The 25778-nt window shown below is 44.5% G+C and overlaps 1 protein-coding gene across 6 annotated transcripts; it reads right to left on the bottom strand.

Annotated features, from left to right (window-relative positions):
* Positions 1-455: 455 nt before the first annotated feature.
* Positions 456-25140, bottom strand: LOC124012421 (zinc finger protein 583-like). Of its 6 annotated transcripts, XM_046326012.1 has the most exons (7): positions 14169-14629; positions 12051-12181; positions 10129-10299; positions 3461-3610; positions 2966-3075; positions 2609-2736; positions 456-2016 (listed from the first exon to the last, which is right to left on the bottom strand). In XM_046326012.1, exons 1-5 carry the CDS (start codon positions 14431-14433, stop codon positions 2998-3000), a joined length of 795 nt encoding a protein of 264 aa, XP_046181968.1. In that variant the 5' UTR covers positions 14434-14629; the 3' UTR covers positions 456-2016; positions 2609-2736; positions 2966-2997. The 6 variants fall into 6 exon arrangements, with proteins under 6 accessions (XP_046181968.1, XP_046181967.1, XP_046181966.1 ...); XM_046326011.1 differs by lacking the exons at positions 456-2016; positions 2609-2736; positions 2966-3075; positions 3461-3610 and adding an exon at positions 21992-23406 and having other exon boundaries at positions 7850-10299; positions 14169-14379; XM_046326013.1 differs by lacking the exons at positions 456-2016; positions 2609-2736; positions 2966-3075; ... (2 more) ...; positions 12051-12181; positions 14169-14629 and adding exons at positions 17591-18278; positions 20890-21069; positions 21290-21420; positions 21757-23405.
* Between the last annotated feature and the right edge of the window lie 638 nt (positions 25141-25778).

The raw sequence follows: 25778 nt of genomic DNA, 5'->3' as shown, positions 1-25778 counted from the left end.
CGTCACTGTGCTTCAAGCATTGAGCTGTTTATGACTTCAAGCCTATCAACTCCCGAGATTAGGCTGGTGTAACCTATGTGAAATGCCTAGCTAGTTAGCGGGGTGCGCGCTATTAGCTTTTCAAATGTCACTCGCTCTGAGACTTGGAGTGGTTGTTCCCCTTGCTCTGCAAGGGCCGCGGCTTTTGTGGAGCGATGGGTAACGCTGCTTCGATGGTGGCTGTTGTCGTTGTGTTCCTGGTTTGAGCCCAGGTAGGGGCGAGGAGAGGGACGGAAGCTATACTGTTACACTGGCAATACTAAAGTGCCTATAAAAACATTCAATAGTCAAAGGTATATGAAATACAAATCGTATAGAGAGAAATTGTCCTATAATTCCTATAACTACAACCTAAAACTTGTTACCTGGGAAGATTGAAGACTCATGTTAAAAGGAACCACCAGCTTTCATATGTTCTCATGTTCTGAGCAAGGAAATTAAACGTTAGCTTTCTTACATGGCACATATTGCACTTTTACTTTCTTCTCCAACACTTTGTTTTTGCATTATTTAAACCAAATTGAACATGTTTAATTTTATTTGAGGCAAAATTGATTTAGATGTATTATATTATGTTAAAATAAGTGTTAATTCACTATTGTTGTAATTGTCATTATTACAAATAAAAAACATTCATTAAAAAGAAATATATATATTTTTATTTTTTAAAATCGTCCGATTAATCGGCATCGGCTTTTTTGGTCCTCCAATAATTGGTATCGGTATCAGCGTTGAAAAATCATAATCAGTCGACCTCTAATAGTAAGAATAGAGTAGAAAATAATACAATGACTTTATTCCATCTACATCACCTCCAGTAAGGTAAATATTAAACTGTCCTTGTTTTAGCCTAGGTTTACTGTCTCTCTGAAAACAGGTATTTCCACAAGCCTGTTTCAAATGACAAGTTACCAAAGGGTTAATGAGGGGTATGTGGTTCATTACCCTCTTATCCCAAGACACTTCACACGATAACTATAATATAAACAATACAACCAGAATATAACCATTCTAAAGAATGGTTCCCAGAAATCCCCTGTGTACATCTCAAGCCACACTGCTATGAATTCTTCCCGTTGTGGACACTCTTATGTCTGGTAAGGTTAGTCAGGAAAGAGAAGCTCTTGTAACAGTTTGCACTTGAAGGGTCTCTCCTTGGTGTGAAATGTCTGATGCTCCTTCAAATAGTTTGCCCTAGTGAAGCACTTCCCACACGTGGGAAAGGAGTAGGACTTGTCGGCGTCCGTCCTAACACTCGGCCACTCATGTTGTGACCCAATGACACCAGATGAGTTAGAAGCAGGACCCACCAGCCTCAGGTGGTGAGTCTTTGAGATCCATCCTTTATCTCTAGCCATTGTTTGGGTGTTGTTGGGATTGTTATAGGTTAGGTACCTCTTGTGATGAATGCCCATCCTGACCTGGTCTGTATTCGTGGGGTAACCATGACCAGGTAAGCTAGACCCAGGTCCAGGCTGTCTATGAACCCAGTCACCAGGCTTTAGACGAGACCCTGAAGGAGAAGACAGACTTGTTGATAGACTACCACCAGATGGATCTCCCACCACTCTCTGTGAAGGCTAAAGCCCAGGGTGACCTGCTCTGTTCATCATGGATACTGTGGTGTTTGTATCATAGGAACAGGAGGGTCTATCTCTATCAGCCCCAGGCCCTGCTTCATCCCTGCACTGAGACTGTGAAGAGAAGGGTCTGGGCTGCAGACTGGATCCCTGATTGGAGCCTCTGTCTCTCTGATGACCACCAGGACTGAGGTTGTTCAGTCCACCTGTCCACTGGTTGTCTTCTGTGTGGTGGTGGAGTCTCTGTCCCTCGGGGTTGGGTCCTGGTTCCGACTCAAGAAGGAACCATGACGGCTCTTGATCCAGTGTCCTGATCTGGGGCAAGGTTTGGTGACCTGTCACCTCAGAGATCCAGTCTCTCCTACCAGCAAAACCAGATATCAGCAGGTCCTGCAGACTGTAAAAACAAATTGAACAGAAGAGCATTTAAAAGTTTATATATATTAAAATAAAACAAACTATTTGCTGTACACACAGAAACATGACATGATATTATAAAATGTTTACCACAGTCAAGCTCATCCATAACACTGTGATTCAAGTACCTAACAATATATTATATATTTTTTGTAGTTTTACCCCATTTTCTCCCCAATTTCGTGGTATCCAATTGGTAGTTACAGTCTTGTCTCATCGCTGCAAGTCCCGTACGGACTCGGGGGAGACGAAGGTCGAGAGCCGTGCGTCCTCCGAAAGACAACCCAACCAAGCCGCACTTCTCGACACAATGCCCGCTTAACCCGGAAACTAGCCACACCAATGTGTCGGAGGAAACACCGTACAGCTGGCGACTGTGTCATCGTCCATGCGCCCGGCCCGCCACAGGAGTCGCTAGAGAGCGATGGGACAAGGACAATACGGCCGGCCACACCCTAACCGAAAATACGCTGGGCCAAATGGGTCTCCCTGTCTCGGCCGGCTGCAACACAGCCTGCGCCACTCTGGAGCCCCCCCAGCCCAGCGTTGAGGACACTTTCCCATCCACTGACCTCCACCAAGTCGCCTCTGGTTGTGACCTGCTCAGTGATGTTGTCCCCTGGGCCCTTGGCTGCATCCGTCTGAGTCTGGGAATCCAAGATGGTCGCCCAGTCTCCTCTATTAGCCTCTAGCCAACCACCTGCAGGAAGAGGTTACAAAATAGACTTTACAAACATGGTAGAGAAAACTCTACATATGGAGTTGTTTCAGTCAATTACCTGGTGAAGTTCATACATTATAATGTGTGTTTTTGTATGTAAACACAAGTTGTATTGATTTCATTTTATGAATGAAGACAAAACAACAGCCATCACTACTCCCATTGAAGATCTATTACTGTATGTAGGCTATATGTATTTCTCCCTTACCTTGCTCCCCCATCTTTAGTCCACTCAGCAGATCAATGCTCTCTGGTCTGTCTTCTATTGTCTCCTTTGACCAGCAGCAGATCAGGCTTTCCATCCTCCATGTCTACTGACTGTAAGAGATATAGAGTAAGATGATGTTAGATCAAGAAATCTGATATGAGCACCCTGCTATGGAGAACATTCTGATTGGATAATGAGGGATTGCTATGAGTACTATGCAAACATGTTAGTTGATCTGATTGACACTTGACACTCTAATGGTTTGATCATTTAAAAGCATGGTCCCACACTTAAGACAAAATATATCAAGACCTGCACCCGTATCCACGAAGAGTCTCAGAGTAAAAGTGCTGATCGAGGATCAGGTCCTCACCTGTCTATATAGTCTTATTCATTATGATCTAAAATGCAAAACTAATCCAAGATCAGCACTCCTACTCAGAGAGGCTTTGTGGATACAGGCCCTAATACCACAGTAGTTTACATTGGGCTCACCTCAGTGAGACTGTGTGTGGTCCTGTGCTGCTCAGCTGGTTCCTCTGTGGGTTCAGGGGGAGGTGTAGACTGGTTGTCCTCCATGACAATGGCCCCCTCAGGGTTACCCACACCCTCCTCCTTCACCAGCAGCAACTCTGGACCCTCCTCCTCTTGGAAGAGACAGGTGATACAGATCACACAGACATACACTCCCTCAGTGTTTACCCATCCCCACTACATTTGATTCCTATACTGTAGTTACTGATTGACTTAATCGTTGTTAAAGCCATCATGGTGGACATGATTGATTGATTTTATTTGTCAGTAAAAAATTGTTTATAATTATATAAACTCAGCAAAAAAAGAAACATCCTCTCACTGTCAACTGTGTTTATTTTCAGCAAACTTAAAATGGGTAAATATTTGTATGAACATAAGATTCAACAAAATCAAAAGTAACAGTCAATATCTGGTGTGGCCACCAGCTGCATTAAGTACTTGTTAGTTGGATTTATCTGTTAATTGAATGATTAGAATATTCCACCCTGAAACATATAATTGTATGGAATTGATTAGAATGTATAAAATGATAATCAATAAATGTGTGGTTCTAGTCAGAATGAGGGTAAAACAATATAGCTAATGTTTATGTCTTTATGGTATTTTAAACAGACTGTCTGAGCAAAATCCGGCGCCGACCTGACTAGAGATTTGGGAGAGAACGGGGAGTACGTCTCAAGGTCAAGGTCTCCCTAATCTCTGTCGGCTGGGTAGTGAGACAGTATGTGCGTAGGATACCTTCTGTTTGTATGTATGTGCGTAGGATATCTACTGTTTTTGTTGAAGTATGTTGTCAGCTATAAAATAGATGTCTTTGTATTCTTGACTTTAGAACGTTCCCGTGAATAAACCTTTTTGACTATTTTAGCTGGGCCTCCGTCTGTTTCATTTGACCTGTATCTTACAAATTCTAGGTTGCAGACTGAGTAGTATAATTGAATTGGGTTATGAATGAACATTGAGAACATAATTCTCTTGACAGTACTGCAGTGCATCTCCTCCTCATGGACTGAACCAGATTTGCCCGTTCTTGCTGTGAGATGTTACCCCACTCTTCCACCAAGGCACTTGCATGCTCCCGGACATTTCTGGTGGGAATGGCCTTATCCCTCACACTCCAATCCAACAGGTCCCAGGTGTTCATTAATTGTTTATGGTTCATTGAACAAGCATGGGAAACAGTGTTTAAACCCTTTGTAATGAAGATATGTGAAGTTATTTGGATTTTTACAGGGTCCTGAAAAAGGGACGTTTCTTTTTTTGTTGAGTTTATATATACATACACGCAGTACAAAGATGTTTTTTTACGGAAATATCACATTTACATACAGTAAGTATTCAGAGTCTTTACTCAGTACAAGCACCTTTGGCAGCGATTACAGCCTTGAGTCTTCTTGGGTATGACGCTACAAGCTTGGCACACCTGTATTTGGGGAGTTTGTCCCATTCTTTTTTGCAGATCCTCTCAAGCTCTGTCAGGTTGGATGGAGAGTGTCGCTGCACAGCTATTTTTAGGTCTCTCTAGAGATGTTTGTCCGGGCTCTGGCTGGGCCACTCAAGGACATTCAGAGACTTGTCCCGAAGCCACTCCTGCATTATCTTGGCTGTGTGCTTAGGGTTGTTGTCCTGTTGGATGGTTAACCTTCGCCCCAGTCTGAGGCCCTGAGAGCTCTGGAACAGGTTTTCATCAAGGATCTATTTGTACTTTGCTCCGTTCATCTTTCCCTCGATCCTGACTAGTCTCCCAGTCCCTGCCGCTGAAAAACATCCCCACAGCATGATGGTGCTACCACCATGCTTCACCGTTGGGATGGTGCCAGGTTTCCTCCAGACGTGACGCTTGGCATTCAGGCCAAAGAGTTAAATCTTGGTTTCATCAGACCAGAGAATCTTGTTTCTCATGGTCTGAGAGTCCTTAGGTGCCTTTTGGCAAACTCCAAGCGGGCTGTCATGTGCCTGTTTTACTGAGGAGCGGCTTCCGTCTGGCCACTCTACCATAAAGGTCTGATTGGCAGAGATGGTTGTCCTTCTGAAAGAATCTCATCTCCACAGAAGGACTCTGGAGCTCTTTTAGAGTGACCACTGGGTTCTTGGTCACCTCCCTGACCAAGGCCCTTCTTCCCTGATTGCTCAGTTTGGCCGGGAGGCCAGCTCTAGGGAGAGTCTTGGTGGTTCCAAACTTTATCTATGAAAGAATGATGGAGGCCACTGTGTTTTTGGGGAACTTCAATGGTTGGTTTCCATGGCCCAGTAGCCGCACACAAGCCTAAGATCACCATTGGCAATGCCAAGTGTCGGCTGGAGTGGTGTAAAGCTCGCCACCATTGGAATCTGGAGCAGCGGAACCATGTTCTCTGGAGTGATGAATCACGCTTCACCATCTGGCAGTCCGATGGACGAATTTGGGTTTGGTGGATGCCAGGAGAACACTACCTGCACCAATGTATAGTGGCAACTGTAAAGTTTGGTGGAGGAGGAATAATGGTTTGGCCTAGGCCCCTTGGTCCAGTGAAGGGAAATATTAACGCTACAGCATTCAATGACATTCTAGACAATTTTGTGCTTCCACCTTTTGTGGCAATTGTTTGGATAGGGCCCTTTCCTGTTTCAGCATGACAATGCCCCAGTGCACAAAGCAAGGCCCATACAGAAATGGTTTGTTGAAATCGGTGTGGAAGAACTTGACTGGCCTGCTCAGAGCCCTGACCTCAACCCCATTGAACACCTGTGGGATGAATTGGAATGCCGACTGCAAGCCAGGCCTAATCGCCCAAAATTGGTGCACGACCTCACTATTGCTCGTGGCTGAATGGAAGCAAGTCCCCGCAGCAATGTTCAAACATCTAGTGGAAAGCCTTCTCAGAATAGTGGAAGCTGTTATAGCTGCAAAGGGAAGACCAACTCCATATTAATGCCCATGATTGTGGAATGAGATGTTTGACGAGCAGGTGTCCACATACCTTTGGTCATGCAGTGTAAGTCTCAACTAAAAATCTGCATGATGAACTACACTGTACAAAAATATAAAAGCAATATATAAAGTGTTGGTCCTCTGTCATGAGCTGAAATTAAGCATCACATAAATGTTCTATATGCACAAAAGCTTATTTCCCTCAAATTTTGAGCACAAATGTGTTTACATCCCTGTTAGTGAGCATTTCTCCTTTGACAAGATAATCCATCCACCTGACAGGTGTGGCATTTCAAGAAGCTGATTAAACAGCATGATCATTACATAAGTTCACCTTGTGCTGGTGACAAAAGGATACTAAAATGTGCAGTTGTCACACAACACAATGCCACAGAGGCTGCACGTTTTGTAGGACCATACAATTGGCATGCTGACTGCAGGAATGTTCACCAGAGCTGTTGCCAGAGACTAGAATGTTCCTTTCTCTACCATCCAAGCCGCAGCCAACATTGCTTTAGAGAATTTGGCAGTTCGTCCAACTGTCCTCACAACCGCAGACCACGTGCCCAGGACCTCCAAATCTGGTTTATTCACCGTCGGCATCATCCAGCCAATGAAAATTTGGGTTTGCACAACCAAAGAATTTCTGCACATACTGTGTCAGTGAAGCTCATCTGCGTGCTCGTCATCCTCACCAGGGTCTTGACTGCAGTTCGACGTTGTAACCAACTTCAGTGGGCAAATGCTCACCTTCGATGGCCACTGGCACGCTTCACGGATGAATCCCGGTTTCAACTGTAATGGGCAGATGGCAGACGTTGCTGAGGTCAACGTTATGAACAGAGTGCCCCCTGGTGGCGGTGAGGTTATGGTATGGGCAGGCAAAGCTACAGACAACAAACACAATTGCATTTTATCAATGGCAATTTGAATGCACAAAGATACTGTGACGAGATCCTGAGGCCCATTGTCATGCCATTCATCCACCGCCATCACCTCATGTTTCATGCCGCAAGGATCTGTACACGATTCCTGGAAGCTGAAAATGTCCCAGTTCTTCCATGGCCAGGATACTCACCAGATGTGTCACCCATTGGGCATATATGTTTGGGATGCTCTGGATCGACGTGTACGACAGCGTATTCCAATTCCCGCCAATACCCAGCGACTTCGCACAGCCATTGAAGAGGAGTGGGTCCACAGGCCACAATCAACAGCCTGATCAACTCTGCGAAGGAGATGTTTCGCGCTGCATGAGGCAAATGGTGGTCACACCCGATACTGGCGGGTTCTGATCCACGCAGCTAACCTTTTTTTTTAAGGTATCTGATGCATATCTGTATTCCCAGTCATGTGAAATCCATACTTTATCGCCTCATTTATTTATTTAAATTGACAATATTAACTGTAACTCTGTAAAAATTTTGAAATTGTTGCACGTTGCATTTATATTTTTATTCAATTGCTATTCTCATTAAAAGTGTCTTGGGGAACAAAATTAAGTAGTTGAATGGAAGTAATGAAAAAGGCATTTCTGAACATCGTATAGCCTACACACTACAAACACAACATGTAACAGTCGTTTTATGTCTGGATGCAAAAATATGCATTTACATAGATTTCACCTGCTTTTTCTAACTAAACAAACTGGCATTTAATACATGGGTCCACTCAGTCATCGTGTCTAGAATGCAGGAATATACAGGTCAGTTCAAGAGGATGCTATGTTAAAATGTAGTTCTCTTTATCTTATGTCATTATAAATCACATACAATTATTATATTATCTGAACAATAGTATAGCCTTAATTAATATGCTTGAAATGGACAGTGGTGATGAAATACGAATGCAATAATAGGTGTGTTGGATAAATGACCAGCTCTTGGCACGCATCATTAATTCACTCTGAATCAAATTTATTTGATTTAATTCTTCATTAGTGTAACCACAATCTTCCCTTGAAATGACAGATGCACTCACAATTGGACACACCAACAGTAGGGACATCTTATTGATCAAATATATGAAATGTGGATTTGGGCTAATTTACCATCTGATGAAAAGGAAACTCCAAATGCATTAGCTAGAATGCTAATACAATATGCTGCTGGTTAATGTAACAGTTAACCCCTGTAAGTCTATACTGTTGTTGGGGGAGGGTTCAATGCTGACATATGGAATTGTTTTAAGATGGTCATACTATGAATAATTTAGCTATTTGATCCTGAATTTTGACGCCCCTTTATGTATCAAAAACATATACTCCTACTCTTATGGGTAAAAATAAAAGCTATGCATGAAGCCTCTTTTGTAATAAAATCCCACATACTCAACAAATACTTAGGAGTCCTCATGAGCTGTCCTAACCAGTTAACTAGTTAACCCCTTTATTATGCTAATTTAATTAGCGTAATAAAATGGATGAAACATTTCAGATAAAAGCAGTCTATTTAAATATAAAAATGTGGAACTTGAAATTGAATGTCATGGTCAATACACCTGCGTTTTCAGAATGCAACACGTTTTTTTGCTGCTATTGTGAACTCCATGGTTTAATTTGAATAATCTGCTAAATCTTTGATGCGATTTTTGATAGCTTTTATGTCAAAGTGATTAGAGGGACACTAGAGCGCTGAGTGCCAGGCCATTAGCAACTTGACAGCCATAAGCAAGTTTGATAACTTACTAACACTCATCAGCACCATTCAATTACAGAGCACAGTTTTGGAGTAGCCTAGCTACCGTGACTCAATGGTCATGTGGAATTTGACTGCAATCCGCCAGTGTGGCGTTAATAAGGACACAGTAACAGCCCTATGTACATGCGTTACAACCTCTCTCCCGTGTTGACATTCAGGTGCATATTCAGATGGTGCTGGTGGGAGAACCTCTTCTCACACTGGGGGCAGCTGTAGAATTTCTCTCTTTTTGTGGACCCTCTGGTGCCTCTTCAGGTTGCAAGCCTGGGCGAAGCGCATTTGACACTGGGTACAGCTGTAGGGTTTCTCCCCTGTGTGGACCCTCTGGTGAATCTCAACCTTCTGGGGGCTGCTGAAGCCTTTGTTACAGAACATGCAGAGGAACCGTTTCTCTTTACTATTGCCTGATGTGGCTCTCCCTCTTCGAGACTGGGATCTAGCACTGTCGTTTGAGTTCGATACCTGATCGAAAAGGACATGGGCGTGTGAATCAGAAGGTGCCATAGTCATGGACACAGAGTCGCGATCCCTAAGAGTGTGTAAAGGGAGTGGGTTCTGAAGTTTGTATTTGTCTCTAAGCTTTCCCTGTAATCCCAGAAGTCACTGGTGTTGACCTGCGAGTGTCCTTCTCCTAAATTAGACTCTGCATTCCATGTCAGAGGAACTTCACCCTCCACTTTCACCTCATCTACAACCAGACCCTCCCCTTTCTTATCTAGGCACCCTTCAGAGTATACACTACTACTGTACTGGTTCCAGTCTCCTCTCATTGGATTAGTCTGTGCATCTAAACCCACAGCCATGACACCAGGTATCATCTCTGTCTCCGTTGCGTATGAACAGGACGGATCATTGCCAGTCAGTAACGAGTCACCTAAATCCCGATGGGACAGAACCGTCCTCGGGCTCGGGTTACTATAAAGTAAATACTCTGAGCGAGGAGCAGGAGGATAGCCCGGTTGCCTCAGCCCCGGTATAGTCTCTGTCTTGAGGATGGCGTTCGGCGTTCCACTGACCTCCGTGATGCTGTGTCTGGTCTTGGGCAGTGCTGGGGTGGTGGTGGGGTCTTCTGTGGCTACAGGGTGCGCTCCAGCTGCTCCAGTCTGGATGTCTCTGCTGTGCCGTGGGTCCTCTCCTTCAGACCTCTCCTGCTTCACCCCAAGACCTGCAGCCTCTGCATCTGTAGACTGACACAAGAAGAGATGAGGTTATTACCGGCACAAGAGTTGAAATGGACAACAATGTTGTTGGGAAGTCTAACAAGTTCCACTATGGCAGATACAGTGGGGCAAAACATTATTTAGTCAGCCACCAATTGTGCAAGTTCTCCCACTTAAAAAGATGAGGCCTGTAATTTTCATCATAGGTACACTTCAACTATGACAGAAAAAACCACCAGAAAATCACATTGTAGGATTTTTAATGAATTTATTTGCAAATTATGGTGGAAAATAAGTATTTGGTCACCTACAAACAAGCAAGATTTCTGGCTCTCACAGACCTGTAACTTCTTCTTTAAGAGAGTCCTCTGTCCTTCACTCGTTACCTGTATTAATGGCACCTGTTTGAACTAGTTATCAGTATAAAAGACACCTGTCCACAACCTCAAACAGTCACACTCCAAACTCCACTATGGCCAAGACCAAAGAGCTGTCAAAGGACACCAGAAACAAAATTGTAGACCTGCACCAGGATGGGAAGACTGAATCTGCAATAGGTAAGCAGCTTGGTTTGAAGAAATCAACTTTGGGAGCAATTATTAGGACACTGATAATCTCCCTCGATCTGGGCTCCACGCAAGATCTCACCCCGTGGGGTCAAAATGATCACAAGAACGGTGAGAAAAAATCCCAGAACCACACGGGGGGACCTAGTGAATGACCTGCAGAGAGCTGGGACCAAAGTAACAAAGCCTACCATCAGTAACACACTACGCCGCCAGAGACTCAAATCCTGCAGTGCCAGACGTGTCCCCCTGCTTAAGCCAGTACATGTCCAGGCCCGTCTGAAGTTTGCTAGAGAGCATTTGGATGATCCAGAAGAAGATTGGAAGAATGTCATATGGTCAGATGAAACCAAAATATAACTTTTTGGTAAAAACTCAACTCGTCGTGTTTGGAGGACAAAGAATGCTGAGTTGCATCCAAAGAACACCATACCTACTGTGAAGCATGGGGGTGGAAACATCATGCTTTGGGGCTGTTTTTCTGCAAAGGGACCAGGACGACTGATCCGTGTAAAGGAAAGAATGAATGGGGCCATGTATCGTGAGATTTTGAGTGAAAACCTCCTTTCATCAGCAAGGGCATTGAAGATGAAACGTGGCTGGGTCTTTCAGCATGACAATGATCCCAAACACACCACCCGGGCAACAAAGGAGTGGCTTCGTAAGAAGCATTTCAAGGCCCTGGAGTGGCCTAGCCAGTCTCCAGATCTCAACCCCATAGAAAATCTTTGGAGGGAGTTGAAAGTCCATGTTGCCCAGCAACAGCCCCAAACCATCACTGCTCTAGAGAGGATCTGCATGGAGGAATGGGCCAAAATACCAGCAACAGTGTGTGAAAACCTTGTGAAGACTTACAGAAAACGTTTGACCTCTGTCATTGCCAACAAAGGGTATATAACAAAGTATTGAGATAAACTTTTGTTATTAACCAAATACTTATTTTCCACCATAATTTGCAAATAAATTCATTCATTGGATTTTTTTTCCTCATTTCGTCTGTCATAGTTGAAGTGTACCTATGATGAAAATTACAGGCCTCTCATCTTTTTAAGTGGGAGAACTTGCACAATTGGTGGCTGACTAAATACTTTTTTGCCCCACTGTACATGAGGATGTACAAGTAAGCAAATAAATAGCTGAGGGGAGACTTCCTGAAATAAAACGGGCCACCTTAGATGTACTGTAATTTATATGTTACACTATGACACTAACCTCTATCACCATAACGTGCTGGGTTGAGGTTCCACTCCCCTCATCAACAATGACTGGTTGGTCATGTCTCCATGTATTGTCTCTCACTGGCTTCACAAAGCTCCTGTGGCCTCCAGTGAGATGTCCTTCACCTGAGAGAGTGGTTGGGGGAAAATAGGTGCTTAGGTTTAGGTACTGTGTTGTCAAATGCTCAACACTATATTGTAAAGTATTTGACACGGTTGGCAAGTATATAAGTTAACACGTCACATGTAAGGTAACAAGTCACAAAACTATTCATAGATCGACTGATTATGTTCCATTCATCAGATTGTTTTTAATGAGTAAGTGATCGGAAATGCACTAAGTCAAGAATATGACCCCGCCCTGTGCAACTGGGTACTGGACTTCCTGACGGGCCGCCCCCAGGTGGTGAGGGTAGGCAACAACATTTCCACCCCGCTGATCCTCAACACTGGGGTCCCACAAGGGTGCGTTCTGAGCCCTCTCCTGTACTCCCTGTTCACCCACGATTGCGTGGCCACGCACGCCTCCAACTCAATCATCAAGTTTGCGGACGACACAACAGTGGTAGGCTTGATTACCAACAATGACGAGACAGCCTACAGGGAGGAGGTGAGGGCCCTCGGAGTGTGGTGTCAGGAAAATAACCTCACACTCAACGTCAACAAAACTAAGGAGATGATTGTGGACTTCAGGAAACAGCAGAGGGAACACCCCCCTATCCACATTGATGGAACAGTAGTGGAGAGGGTAGTAAGTTTTAAGTTCCTCGGCGTACACATCACAGACAAACTGAATTGGTCCACCCACACAGACAGCATCGTGAAGGCGGCACAGCAGCGCCTCTTCAACCTCAGGAGGCTGAAGAAATTTGACTTGTCACCAAAAGCACTCACAAACTTCTACAGATGCACAATCGAGAGCATCCTGTCGGGCTGTATCACCGCCTGGTACGGCAACTGCTCCGCCCACAACCGTAAGGCTCTCCAGAGGGTAGTGAGGTCTGCACAACGCATCACCGGGGGCAAACTATCTGGCCTCCAGGACACCTACACCACCCGATGTCACAGGAAGGCCATAAAGATCATCAAGGACAACAACCCCCCAAGCCACTGCCTGTTCACCCCGCTATCATCCAGAAGGCGAGGTCAGTACAGGTGCATCAAATCTGGGACCGGGATACTGAAAAACAGCTTCTATCTCAAGGCCATCAGACTGTTAAACAGCCAACACTAACATTGAGTGGCTGCTGCCAACACACTGACTCAACTCCAGCCACTTTAATAATGGGAATTGATGGGAAATTATGTAAAATATATCACTAGCCACTTTAAACAATGCTACCTAATATGTTTACATACCCTACATTATTCATCTCATATGTATATGTATATACTGTACTCTATATCATCTACTGCATCTTTATGTAATACATGTATCACTAGCCACTTTAACTATGCCACTTTGTTTACATACTCATCTCATATGTATATACTGCACTCAATACCATCTACTGCATCTTGCCTATGCCGCTCTGTACCATCACTCACTCATATATCTTTATGTACATATTCTTTATCCCCTTACACTTGTGTCTATAAGATAGTAGTTTTGGAATTATTAGCTGGATTACTTGTTGGTTATTACTGCATTGTCGGAACTAGAAGGACAAGCATTTCGCTACTACACTCGCATTAACATCTGCTAACCATGTGTATGTGACAAATACAATTTGATTTGATTTGATATTGTGTCTTTGTGCAAGATTGTGAAGTAATCAGTTATTGAATTAGCAGAAGTGTTTATTAGTTTACTCCAATTGGGGGATCGGCGGAAGGGTTTGCGGGAATAATAATAAAGGTATATTCTTTTAAAAAGTATGTATGTCTATATAGGTATGTATATGTATATATGTGTATGTATATGCATGCGTGTATGGATATATATATTTCCCAAAACAATATGGGGGATTGGAAATGATGCAGACATTGGAAGCAACATTCTATACGCAATATTAAGCTGATCCACCCTAAAAAAATACAATCCAAAAACTGACCAAGACCCAACTCTGCTTAACACATGCGCAGAAGGGAACGGGCCTTCTGCTAAATGTACCTCTTGCCATTCCTCTGTATCGGTCGAGGATCTTGACACTACTGGGACGACTGCCGAGGACGCGCTCCCGTGCCACCTTCAGTTCCAGTAGCTGTAGTTTCCTCCGCAATACCCTGTTTTCTTTCTGGCTTTGAGTTATTTCCAAACGAAACACTGCATAGTCGTCGTCTACGAGTTTACAGATCTCTGCCACGGCTGCATTCGCTAGAACCTCCATAACGGAGGCTATTTGAGTGTGAAAAACCATTACGTTACAGTTAGCCATTCTTAGCGGCTAGATAGTTAGCATTACCTAGATAACATCTATCAACCAAGTCCTGTCTTCAACGCGAATTAAACACTACCCTGGGGTAAGTGTGTGATATTTTCAGTTCCAGGGTGTTAATAAACGTCTAAATAACAACAAAACGTTAACATCGAAACTGTTCCTGGGCACGATTCACTTCCGTTTACTACTTCTTTGTGTGATTTCCGGCAGACAAGACGATGTGTTGCCCATTGCTGCCTTTCACAGGTCGGGAATGCGGATTGCGCATTTTGGTCACAAAAAAAGTTAAATAGTAATGGACCAACCCCTGTACCTATACACTATCCCCGAAAACCACCACCCATCCCACTACTTTGGCCCCAAGAGATCCTACATCAGTCCTGGGAAGATGGAACTTCTCCTCTCAAAACTCCCTGTAGATGTTCTGCTCTAAAATCTCTCACCCTAATATTTCTCTGCTGCTGCAACTATCACGTCTATCTTCTATTATTTCTGCTCCATCAGTGCAGTTGATCACCATGGCTATAAACGCAAGAAATCCAACCTTAGTAAAACTCCTCTCTGGATTTCTCTCTTCAGGACTATTTTTATTTTTATTTCACCTTTATTTAACCAGGTAGGCTAGTTGAGAACAAGTTCTCATTTGCACCTGCAACCTGGCCAAGATAAAGCATAGCAGTGTGAACAGACAACAACAACAGAGTTACACATGGAGTAAACAATTAACAAGTCAATAACACAGTAGAAAAAAAGAGTCTATATACATTGTGTGCAAAAGGCATGAGGAGGTAGGCAAATAATTACAATATTGCAGATTAACACTGGAGTGCTAAATGATCAGATGGTCATGTACGGGTAGAGATATTGGTGTGCAAAAGAGCAGAAAAGTAGATAAATATAAACAGTATGGGGAAGACGTAGGTAAAATTGGGTGGGCTATTTACCGATAGACTATGTACAGCTGCAGCGATCGGTGAGGGAGATAAAAGTCTCCAACTTCAGCGATTTTTGCAATTCGTTCCAGTCACAGGCAGCAGAGAACTGGAACGAAATGCGGCCAAATGAGGTGTTGGCTTTAGGGATGATCAGTGAGATACACCTGCTGGAGCGCGTGCTACGGGTGGGTGTTGCCATCATGACCAGTGAACTGAGATAAGGCGGAACTTTACCTAGCATTGACTTGTAGATGGCCTGGAGCCAGTGGGTCTGGCGACGAATATGTAGCGAGGGCCAGCCAACTAGAGCATACAGGTCGCAGTGGTGGGTGGTATAAGGTGCTTTAGTAACAAAACGGATGGCACTGTGATAAACTGCATCCAGTTTGCTGAGTAGAGTGTTGGAAGCTATTTTGTAGATGACATCGGCGAAGTTGAGGATCTGTAGGATAGTCAGTTTTACTAGGGTAAGTTTGGCGGCGTGAGTGAAGGAGGCTTTGTTGCGGAATAGAAAGCCGACTCTAGATTTGATTTTCGATTGGAGATGTTTGATATGAGTCTGGAAGGAGAGTTTACAGTCTTGCCAGACACCTAGGTACTTATAGATGTCCACATATTCTAGGTCGGAACCATCCAGGGTGGTGATGCTAGTCGGGCGTGCGAGTGTAGGCAGCGAACGGTTGAAAAGCATGCATTTAGTTTTACTAGCGTTTAAGAGCAGTTGGAGGCCACCGACGGAGTGTTGTATGGCATTGAAGCTCGTTTGGAGGTTAGATAGCACAGTGTCCAAGGACGGGCCGGAAGTATACAGAATGGTGTCGTCTGCGTAGAGGTGGATCAGGGAATCGCCCGCAGCAAGAGCAACATCATTGATATATACAGAGAAAAGAGTCGGCCCGAGAATTGAACCCTGTGGCACCCCCATAGAGACTGCCAGAGGACCGGACAGCATGCCCTCCGATTTGACACACTGAACTCTGTCTGCAAAGTAGTTGGTGAACCAGGCAAGGCAGTCATCAGAAAAACAGAGGCTGAGTCTGCCGATAAGAATATGGTGATTGACAGAGTCGAAAGCCGTGGCAAGGTCAATGAAGACGGCTGCACAGTACTGTCTTTTATTGATGGTGGTTATGATATCGTTTAGTACCTTGAGCGTGGCTGAGGTGCACCTGTGACCGGCTTGGAAACCAGATTGCACAGCGGAGAAGGTACGGTGGGATTCGAGATGGTCAGTGACCTGTTTGTTGACTTGGCTTTCGAAGACCTGGGTGGCTCCCAGTCGAATCCCTCACCCTTGGGCTATTGAAGTGTTATGGGTTCTAGGTGAGCAACAATTAGCAGCTCAGAAAGTAGGCAGAGTGTCCATTAAGCTGGAATAACTGGGCCTGCTTGGAGCATAGGTGGTCACATTATTATAGGATGACTTGGGAGAATGATGATCCACAATAGAGGCTGGCATTGCAGAGGTGGCACGTTTCAACATCTCTGCTCTCCACATCACTCAAGTGTTGGCAGTCTGCGCTGGCCAAGTGATGGCTGCATTGGTCATGATGCAGACCCACCTCTGGCTCTCCATGACCTCCATCCAGGAGACAGAAAAGACCCCTTTGCTCGATGCACCCATCTCTGAAAAGGGCCTCTTCGGAGAAACCATGAGAAAGACAACGGGGCGTCTCGTGAAGTTAGGGTAGGAAAAGAAGCAGCTGCCTCTTTCCTGTGGTGCGTCGGCTCCCAAACAGCCGACCTCTGCCTTCTTCATAAAACACCAGCATCAACCTAAAGGTAATTAGTTCACTCTTCATCAGTGAAGCATTTTTACAGATACCATCACACCAACCATCGCCATATCATCTACTCTGCCTCATCATACTCATTATTTTCTCAGTTCCCTAAACATTCAAAACCAACATAATTAATTACAAACAAACTAACTAGCACTATGTTACATGTCACTATACTCTATACATGGGCCATGTCCATTTTCTGCTGATGTATCCTGAGATAGCTCCTTTCTGAGAACCTCTTCCCACAGTGTGTACAGGCGAACGGCCTCTCTCCCGTGTGCATCTTCAGTTGGTGCTTGTGAGAGAACCTCTTCTCACACTGGGGGCAGTTGTAGGGTTTCTCCCCTGTGTGGACCCTCTGGTGCCTCTTCAGCTTGGACGAGTGGGAGAAACTGGCCCAGCACAGGTGGCAGCCGAACGGTTTCTCCTCCGTGTGCATCCTCTGGTGGATCTCCACCTGTTTGGGGAAACTGAAGGCTTTCCCACAGAATGAACCCGGGAAGAGCTACTCTTTGCCACCAGATATACTGATAGCGTTACTACTACTGTCATTTGTCAATGGGCTTGTGTAGCCATTTACTGTTAAGGCACTGGCATTGTCTGAGGTCTGGTTTAACAGGAGACTGTGGAGGATGAAGGCCAGGGAGTGTCTGTGTTGTCGCAGGGTTCATGTTCCAGTTGATAGATCCTAAAGAAGGCAGGCTGAAGGCAGCACATGTTGGGGGTTAACATGAGACGTCATCAGTCTCTCCGAATCACAACTATAGGATCAGGACGGAGCATCGCTAGCCGAGTCTTTCTCTGTTCGTTCCTGCTGCATACGAACCTGGCCTCCCCGTCCCCGCAGACCAAATCTACACCTCGCACTGGTCTCATCCATTCTCTTGTCATGGAGACTAAATTTGGTTGTTGTTTTGTGTTCCACTGTCTGTTTCTGGTTGTGGTTAAGTGTTCTTCCCCAGGCCAGAGTTGAGGATGCTGTCCCATCCACTGACCTTCACTAATTTATCTCTGGTCCAGGCCTGCTCATTGATGTTGTCCCATGGGCCCTTGGCTGCACCGGTCTGGGTTTGGGAATCCAAGATGGCCACCCAGTCTCCTCTGTTAGCCTCCAGCCATCCACCTGCAGGGAGACTTTAGACTTTAAAAGCATTGCAGAGAAAACTACATGTTTTTTTTGTAAATTAACTGCTGAAGTCCATACATTGTGTTTTTGTAAGCAAACATAAGTTGCTGTAGGCTATATGTATTTCTCCCTTAACTTGCTCCCCCATCTTTAGTCCACTCAGTAGATCAATGCTCTCTTGTCAGGGCCCGTGTCCACAAAGTCTCTCCAAAGTAGGAGTGCTGATCTAGGATTAGTTTTCCCTTTCAGATAACAATAAATAAGACCATGTAGACAGGTGGGGACTTGAGACTCTGTGTGGATATGAGCCCAGGTCTTGGATTAATTTTGTCTTAAGTGTGGGCAATGCCTTAGAATTATCAAACAATTAAATGGTGTATAGTACTCATAGCGATCCCTCATTGCCCAATCAGAAGATGCTCCATAGCAGGGTTCTCATATCAGATTTTGTGATCCAACATCCTCTCACTCTGTATCTCTTACAGTCAGTAGCCATGGAGGAAGGGAAGTCTGATCTGTTGCTGGTCAAAGAGGAGACAATAGAAGACGGACAAGAGAGCATTGATCTACTGAGTGGACTAAAGATGGGGGAGCAAGTTAAGGGAGAAATACATATAGCCTACAGCAACTTACACTGAGGGGACCATGGTCATGGAGGACAACCAGACTACACCTCCTCCTGAACCCACAGAGGAACCAGCTGAGCAGCACAGGACCACACACAGTCTCACTGAGGTGAGCCCACTGAACTACTGTCTGAATACCATTCAGGAGGTGTAGTCAGGTTGTCCTCCATGACCATGGTGTAGTCTGGTTGTCCTCCATGACCATGGTCCCCTCAGTGTTCCCCAGACCCTCCTCCTTCACCAGCAGCACCTCTGGACCCTCCTCCTCCTGGAAGAGACAGGTGATACAGACATACACTCCTTCAGGTACGTACACACAGATAATAAACACACTTTCAACATAGTGTTTACCCATCCCCAATACATTAGAGTCCTATACTGTAGTTACAAAATTACTTCATTGTCGTTAAACACATCATGGTGGACATAAATATGTTGTGGGTAAAGATGTGGCTTGACTTATCCTAGCTGACACATCAGACAAACCTGACTAACTATTTTGACATGTACAGTAGGTGTTTGTTAGTGTGTATGTGTAGTTATATTTATTAGGTCTATATTGGTTATAAAGCGTGAGATCAGATGTGATGTATATTAAAGAGTCAATGAAAAGTTCAATTTTGTGTTTATTAAACATGAACTAGTTTTAAATACACCATATGAAAACTACACAAACTAAAAATCTGCATAAACTGCATACATTTTCTCATTAAAAGGGTCTTGGCAAAAATTCAGTAGTCGAATGAAAGTAATGAAATAAGCATTTGTGAACATCATATAGCCTACACAGTACAAACAAAATATGCAACATACTTTTTTACGCCTTATAAATCACAGAATATCTGGATGCAAAATTTTATCCAGGAATATTCAACACTGAAATCTGTTACTCATTATTCCAAATGCATCTGTGGATCTTTTCTACTAACAACCAATGAAAATTAATCTTTGTTTTTAATGCAGGGTTTGTCTAAATGTCAAAAGCGATTGAGAGGAATGTTTACTTTCTATGTTATAGTGGAATGATGATTTTTCTGCTGGTGTATCCTGAGGTAGCTCCTTTCTGAGAACCTCTTCCTGCAGTGTGTACAGGCGAATGGCCTCTCTCCCGTGTGGACCTTCAGGTGCATCTTCAGGTTTCCAGACTGAGCGAAACGCATGTGACACTGGGGGCAGCTGTAGGGTTTCTCCCCTGTGTGGACCCTCTGATGCCGCTTCAAGTTGCCAGCCTCAGCGAATCGCATGTGACACTGGGTACAGCTGAAGGGTTTCTCCCCTGTGTGGACCCTCTGGTGGATCTCAACCTTCTGTAGGCAGCTGAAGCCTTTGTTACAGAACATGCAGAGGAAGCGTTTCACTTTACTACCACCTGATGTTGGTCCCCCTCCCTGAGCCTGGGCCTTTTGTACCTTTGAGTTCAATACCTGATCAGAAGGCCCCATAGACGTGGACACTGGTTCGTGATCCCTGAGTGTGTGTAAAGGGGAGTGGGTTGTGACATCTGGATTTGTCTCTAAGCTTTCCCTGTAATCTAAGAAATCTCTGCCTTGTGAATGTCCTTCTCCTAAGTGAGTCTCATTCCATATCCGAGGAACATCGCCCTCCACTTTCACAGTCACCTCATCTACGGCAATAACCTCCTCTTTCTTATCTAGGCACCCTTCAGAGTATAGCCTACTACTGTACTGGTTCCAGTCCCCTCTAGACAGATCAGTCTGTGTCTCTAAACCCAAGGTCATTTTGCCAGGGTCCATCTCTGTAGTGTAAGAACAAGACGGATAATTGACAGTCTCTAACGTTGCAACTGAGTTCTGATGGGTATGAACCGTCCTCGGGCTACCATAAAGAAAATACTCTGAGCCGGGAGCAGGAGGACAGCCCAGTCTCTCTGGGTCTGATCCTGTGTGTAAGAGCCTTCGTGATACAGTTAAAGTCTCGGTGTCTGTCTCTGACTTGAGGACAGCCTTCGGTGTTCCACTGACCTCCGTAATGCTACGTCGGGTCCTGGGCCGAGGCGTGGTGGCAAGGTCGTCCGTAGCTACAGGGGGTGCCACTCCAGCCGCTGCTTCAGTCTGGATGTCTCTGCTGTGTTGTGGGTCGTCTCCTTCAGTCCTCTCCTGCTTGACCAGAGACGATCCTCCAGGACCTGCAGCCTCTGCAGACTGACAAAAGAAGAGATTAGGTTATTATCGGTACATGAGTTTAATTGGATAACAATCAGGGAAGTTAATAACAATGTTGTCAGGAAGTCACACGAGCTCCCATATGTCAGATAAATAAGGATGACCATGTAAGCAAATGAATGGCTAAGGGGAGCCTTTTTGAAATAAATTAGCCATATTTGATGTACTTTCATTTTGAATGTTACACTATTACACTAACCTCTATCACAATAACATGTTGGGTTGAGGTTCCAGTCCCCTCATCTATAGCTATGGGTTGGTCATCTCTCCACGCATTGTGTCCCGCTGGCTTCACAAAGCTGTTGTGGCCTACAGTGAGATGTTCTTCAACTAAGAGAGTGATTAGTGGAAAAGTGGTAGTTAAGTTAGGTACTGTTAGGTACTGTCAATGCTCAATGTATATTTTACAATATTGGCACTCTACAGTTGGCAAGGATGTAAGGTAACACATATTGATTATGTTCCATGCATCACATTATTTTAATTTAGTAAATAATAGGAAATTAAGTAAATCAATAATCTGGTTAGAATATGATAGTGTCTTTGCACAAGTGCTTGCTATCCAAAAACGGACCAAGACCCAATTTTTGTTAACACATCTGCAGAAGGTAACGGAGCTATTAAATGAACGGCGACAAGTCTCAGACTGCCTTCTGGAAAATGTACCTCTTGCCATTCCTCTGTATCGGTCGAGGATCTTGACACTACTGGGACGGCTGGCGGGGACGCGCTCTCGTATTGTCCTCTCTGCGCGCTCCCGTACCACCTTCAGTTCCAATAGTTGTAGTTTCCTCCGCAACCCCTTGTTTTCTTTCTGGCTTTGAGACATTTCCAAACGAAACACTTTATAGTCGTCGTCTACGAGTTTACAGATCTCCGCCACGGCTGCATTCGCTAGAACCTCCATGATGGAGGCTATTTGAGTGTGAAAAATCATACAGTTAGCCATTGTTAGCAGCTAGAGCTACGTAACGCTTGCTATCAACCAAGTCGTGTTTCCAGCGCGAATTAAAGACCACCTGCGATAATTATGTGATGCTGTGCAGTTAAAATAGTCATATTTTGAGTTCTATGATGTTAATAAACGTCTAAATAACAACAAAAACGCTAACGTGGAAATTGGAAAAAATGCCAAATTACTGTTCACTTCCGTTTTCTACTTCTTTGGTATCATGGTGTTTTTGCATGCCGCCACCTACCGTGTGATCGTTCACGTTACATTTTGTGATACAAAGATAAAATCGGGGGAAAAGACACCAACTAACCCTACACCTATATACCACTATTTCATAAAACAAATAAAAACCACCTCACTATTCCACTACTTTAAGGGTTTGGGAGAATGGGACTCTCTTGTTCAACAGACCTTGTAACTCTTCTCCAGTAAAACCTGGTAAACCCAAGTACTTAGCAGCTGCCACCACAACATATATTCTGTGATTTATGTTCCATTTCTGCGGTACAGTTGATAACCATGGCAATGAATGCTAGGAAGCCAACCATACTGAAGCACAAATTCGTATCACTCTGTATTGGCCAAGGCCCTTGACCCATCATCCTCTGCTCTCCCTGGCAACCTCAACCTGTCTCTTGCACCGGGCACTTCTGATCCCCAGCAACATGGGCACCCCCACTTTACAACCTACACTACGTATTCCTTTGTCCCTTGCCCTCCTGCACACTTTACACATTTTTTAATCTCAACCCCTAAACACTGCTGCAACAAGACCATAAGGCGTGGCATCTGAAACACCTTAGTGGGTTCGGCGCAAAAGCTCTATCAGGAAAAGACTGCTTCATAACTCGAAAAGGACAAAGGACCCCAGTAATCACTCCTTTCAAAGGCAAGTCACATGTCTTGTCCCTTGGCACGTAACACAAAGAAACACAGACAGAACACAGAAAACCATCACAAGTCCATTTCGACTACCATCACCAATTTAACAGTTCCCAACTTATTTTTACCCAGCCTGGGTCAGCCAAAAGGCAGGGATCCACTTTCTCCAAAAATGTCACTCCCACTGGGACAGAACCATCCTTTACATGACCATCGGGGCGAGGCTTGGACTCGGAGGTCTTCACCACACCTGCCACCGCAGGTAATTTATCCTCACTCTCATCAGGTAAAATTCCTGAGCCGTCAGACAGCAGAATACGGTTTGTACTTGGCACTACTCTTCTTCAACACACATCTTCCCATTGCACTTCCCTCTTCTACTTATTCCTTGCGGTCCATAACCACGTCTGTCCGTTTACCACGCTCATGCCGCGCCATCATCCGCTGAATTGCTTGCAGCAGACACACTGATGGCCTTTGTTCAATACCCACCTTCTGTTCCTTTGACCAATCTATATCAGGCCTCTCCATGCTCCCAAAACTTGCCACAGTTGTCAGGTTTCCTCCTCGTCATCCATCTTAACTTCTTCTTCTGTGGTTTTAATGGTGGATTACATCCCAAAAAGGTGTATTGACACCAACAACTGGATGGGATTTAAAAAAACAATGTAAATAGTAAATTCATACGTGGTGTAAACAAACTTAATCCACACAACTCAAAATATTAAATTTACAATACTCCCAATTATTCTGTCCTTCAAAGCTCCAAAGCTCCCTTCTTAGGCTCTGGGGCCTGAGCGGGTGGAACGGTTTGTGACAATACTCCATGCAACTCCTCAGCTGAGAGGTCTTCCAGACCCAGGAACCAAAAAACAAGTCTGTGTCATGTGAGAATACCGCATACCTAGATGCTCAACTGAGGGACTTAGAAATACATTTGAAAAAACTCTTATCCCAGGACACTTCAGAGGATGATAAAATAATCAGCTAAAGAATCGTTCCCCTGCATAGATCTCAAGTCACAATTTCTCCCTGTTGTGGACACTCCTATGTCTGATAAGGTAACTCAAAAAGGAGAAGCTCTTGTAACACAGCTTACATTTGAAGGGCCTCTACTTGATGTGAATGGTCTGGTGCTTTGTCACAGTTCACCTTGGAAAAGGGCTTCCCACACATGGCGCAGGTGTATGGCTTGTCTGCGTCCGTCCTAACCAGAGGAGGTAGAAACAGGAGCCACCAGACTAAGGTGGTTAGTCTTTTAGCTCCCTCTTGCCATTGTTTGGGTGTTGTTGGGATTGTGTTCTGTGTTATAGGCTAGGTACCTCTCATGGTGAACACCCATCCTGACCCACCTGTATTGGTGGGGTAACCCTGAGGTAACTGAGGAAGGCTAGATCCAGGCCCAGGCTTTTTATGAACCCAGTCACCAGGCATTAGACGAGACCCTGAAGGAGAAGACAGACTTGCTGAAAGACTCCCATCAGGGGGGTCTCCCACCACTCTGTGTGAAGTCTGAAGCCCAGGGTGACCTGCTCTGTTCATCATGGATACTGTGGTGATTGTTTGTTCGTATCATAGGAACAGGAGGGTCTATTTCTAGCAAATTGTTACTGTAGGACCTAAGCCTTCAGAGGGACCAAAAATCTTCCAATAGCCTACATTGTATCTCCTGTAGTCGGACCATTCAAGTTATAGCAAAGGAAGAGCAATGCATTTTGGTGACATTATGAATGAATCAGACAGCCCTGGCCAAGTTTCGGGCTGCGCTTACACAGAGACAGAACCAGCAGATAGAAATGTAACACACAGCAGAAAATAATGTGACAGAAAACACTGTTTACACAACCTACGGTAGCCCAACACCACTATCACACCATCACCAACAGCAACAAAAATAGTGACACATCAAAGGTGACAGGCTCGTGGTGCTGAAAGGACAGCGACCATAATACATACACACTCATGGCTAAAAGTGAGCGCTGTTTTGGTCAAACACATAGATATGGCAGATAGACCGCATCAAATAGTGTTACAGAATAAGCATCCATTCACAAAAACATTAAAATCAATCTATATATTCTCTCTGAAGGCTCCCAAGGTTTCCAGGACGACATGCTCAAATCAAATTTGATTTGTCCCTTACACCTGTTTAGCAGATGTTAATGCAAATGTAGCAAAATGTGTGCTTCTAGTTCCGACCATACAGTAATATCTAACAAGTAATCTAACAATTTCCCAACAACTACCTTATACACACAAGTGTAAAGGAATGAATACGAATATGTACATAAAAATATATGAATGAGTGATGGCCGAACGACATAGGCAAGATGCAGTAGATGGTATAGAGTACAGTATATACATATGAGATGAGTAATATAGGGTATGTAAACATTATATAAAGTGGCATTGTTTAAAGTGGCTAGTGATACATTTTTCCATTATTAAAGTGAGCTGGAGTTGAGTCAGTATGTTGGCAGCAGCCGCTCAATGTTAGTGATGGCTGTTTAACAGTCTGATGGCCTTGAGATAGGAGCTGTTTTTCAGTCTCTCGGTCCCCGCTTTGATGCACCTGTACTGACCTCGCCTTCTGGATGGTAGTGGGGTGAACAGGCAGTGGCTCGGGTGGTTGTTGTCCTTGATGAGCTTTTTGGCCTTCCTGTGACATCAGATGGTGTTGGTGTCCTGGAGGGCAGGTAGTTTGCACCCGGTGATGCGTTGTGCAGACCTCACTACCCTTTGGAGCCTTCCGGTTATGGGCGGAGCAGCTGCAGGAACCAGGCAGTGATACAGCCTGACAAGATGCTCTCGATTGTGCATCTGTAAAAGTTTGTGAGTGTTTTTGGTGACA

This window comes from Oncorhynchus gorbuscha, linkage group LG24 (assembly GCF_021184085.1).
Source record: "Oncorhynchus gorbuscha isolate QuinsamMale2020 ecotype Even-year linkage group LG24, OgorEven_v1.0, whole genome shotgun sequence".
NCBI lineage: Eukaryota > Metazoa > Chordata > Actinopteri > Salmoniformes > Salmonidae > Oncorhynchus > Oncorhynchus gorbuscha.
The sequence above is the reverse complement of the archived record's forward strand: the minus strand, read 5'-3'. Positions and strand labels throughout refer to the sequence as shown.

Bases quoted from the DNA above. Each gene is read 5' to 3' on its own strand.
- LOC124012421 (XM_046326008.1), bottom strand. From the start codon at position 22,039: ATGGCTAACTGTATGATTTTTCACACTCAAATAGCCTCCATCATGGAG. The intron at 21,421-21,756 runs GTACATTTTCCA...TCACTCTCTTAG, and splicing joins ATACAGAGGAATGGCAAGAG to TTGAAGAACATCTCACTGTA. The intron at 21,070-21,289 runs GTTAGTGTAATA...TTCTTTTGTCAG, and splicing joins AACATGTTATTGTGATAGAG to TCTGCAGAGGCTGCAGGTCC.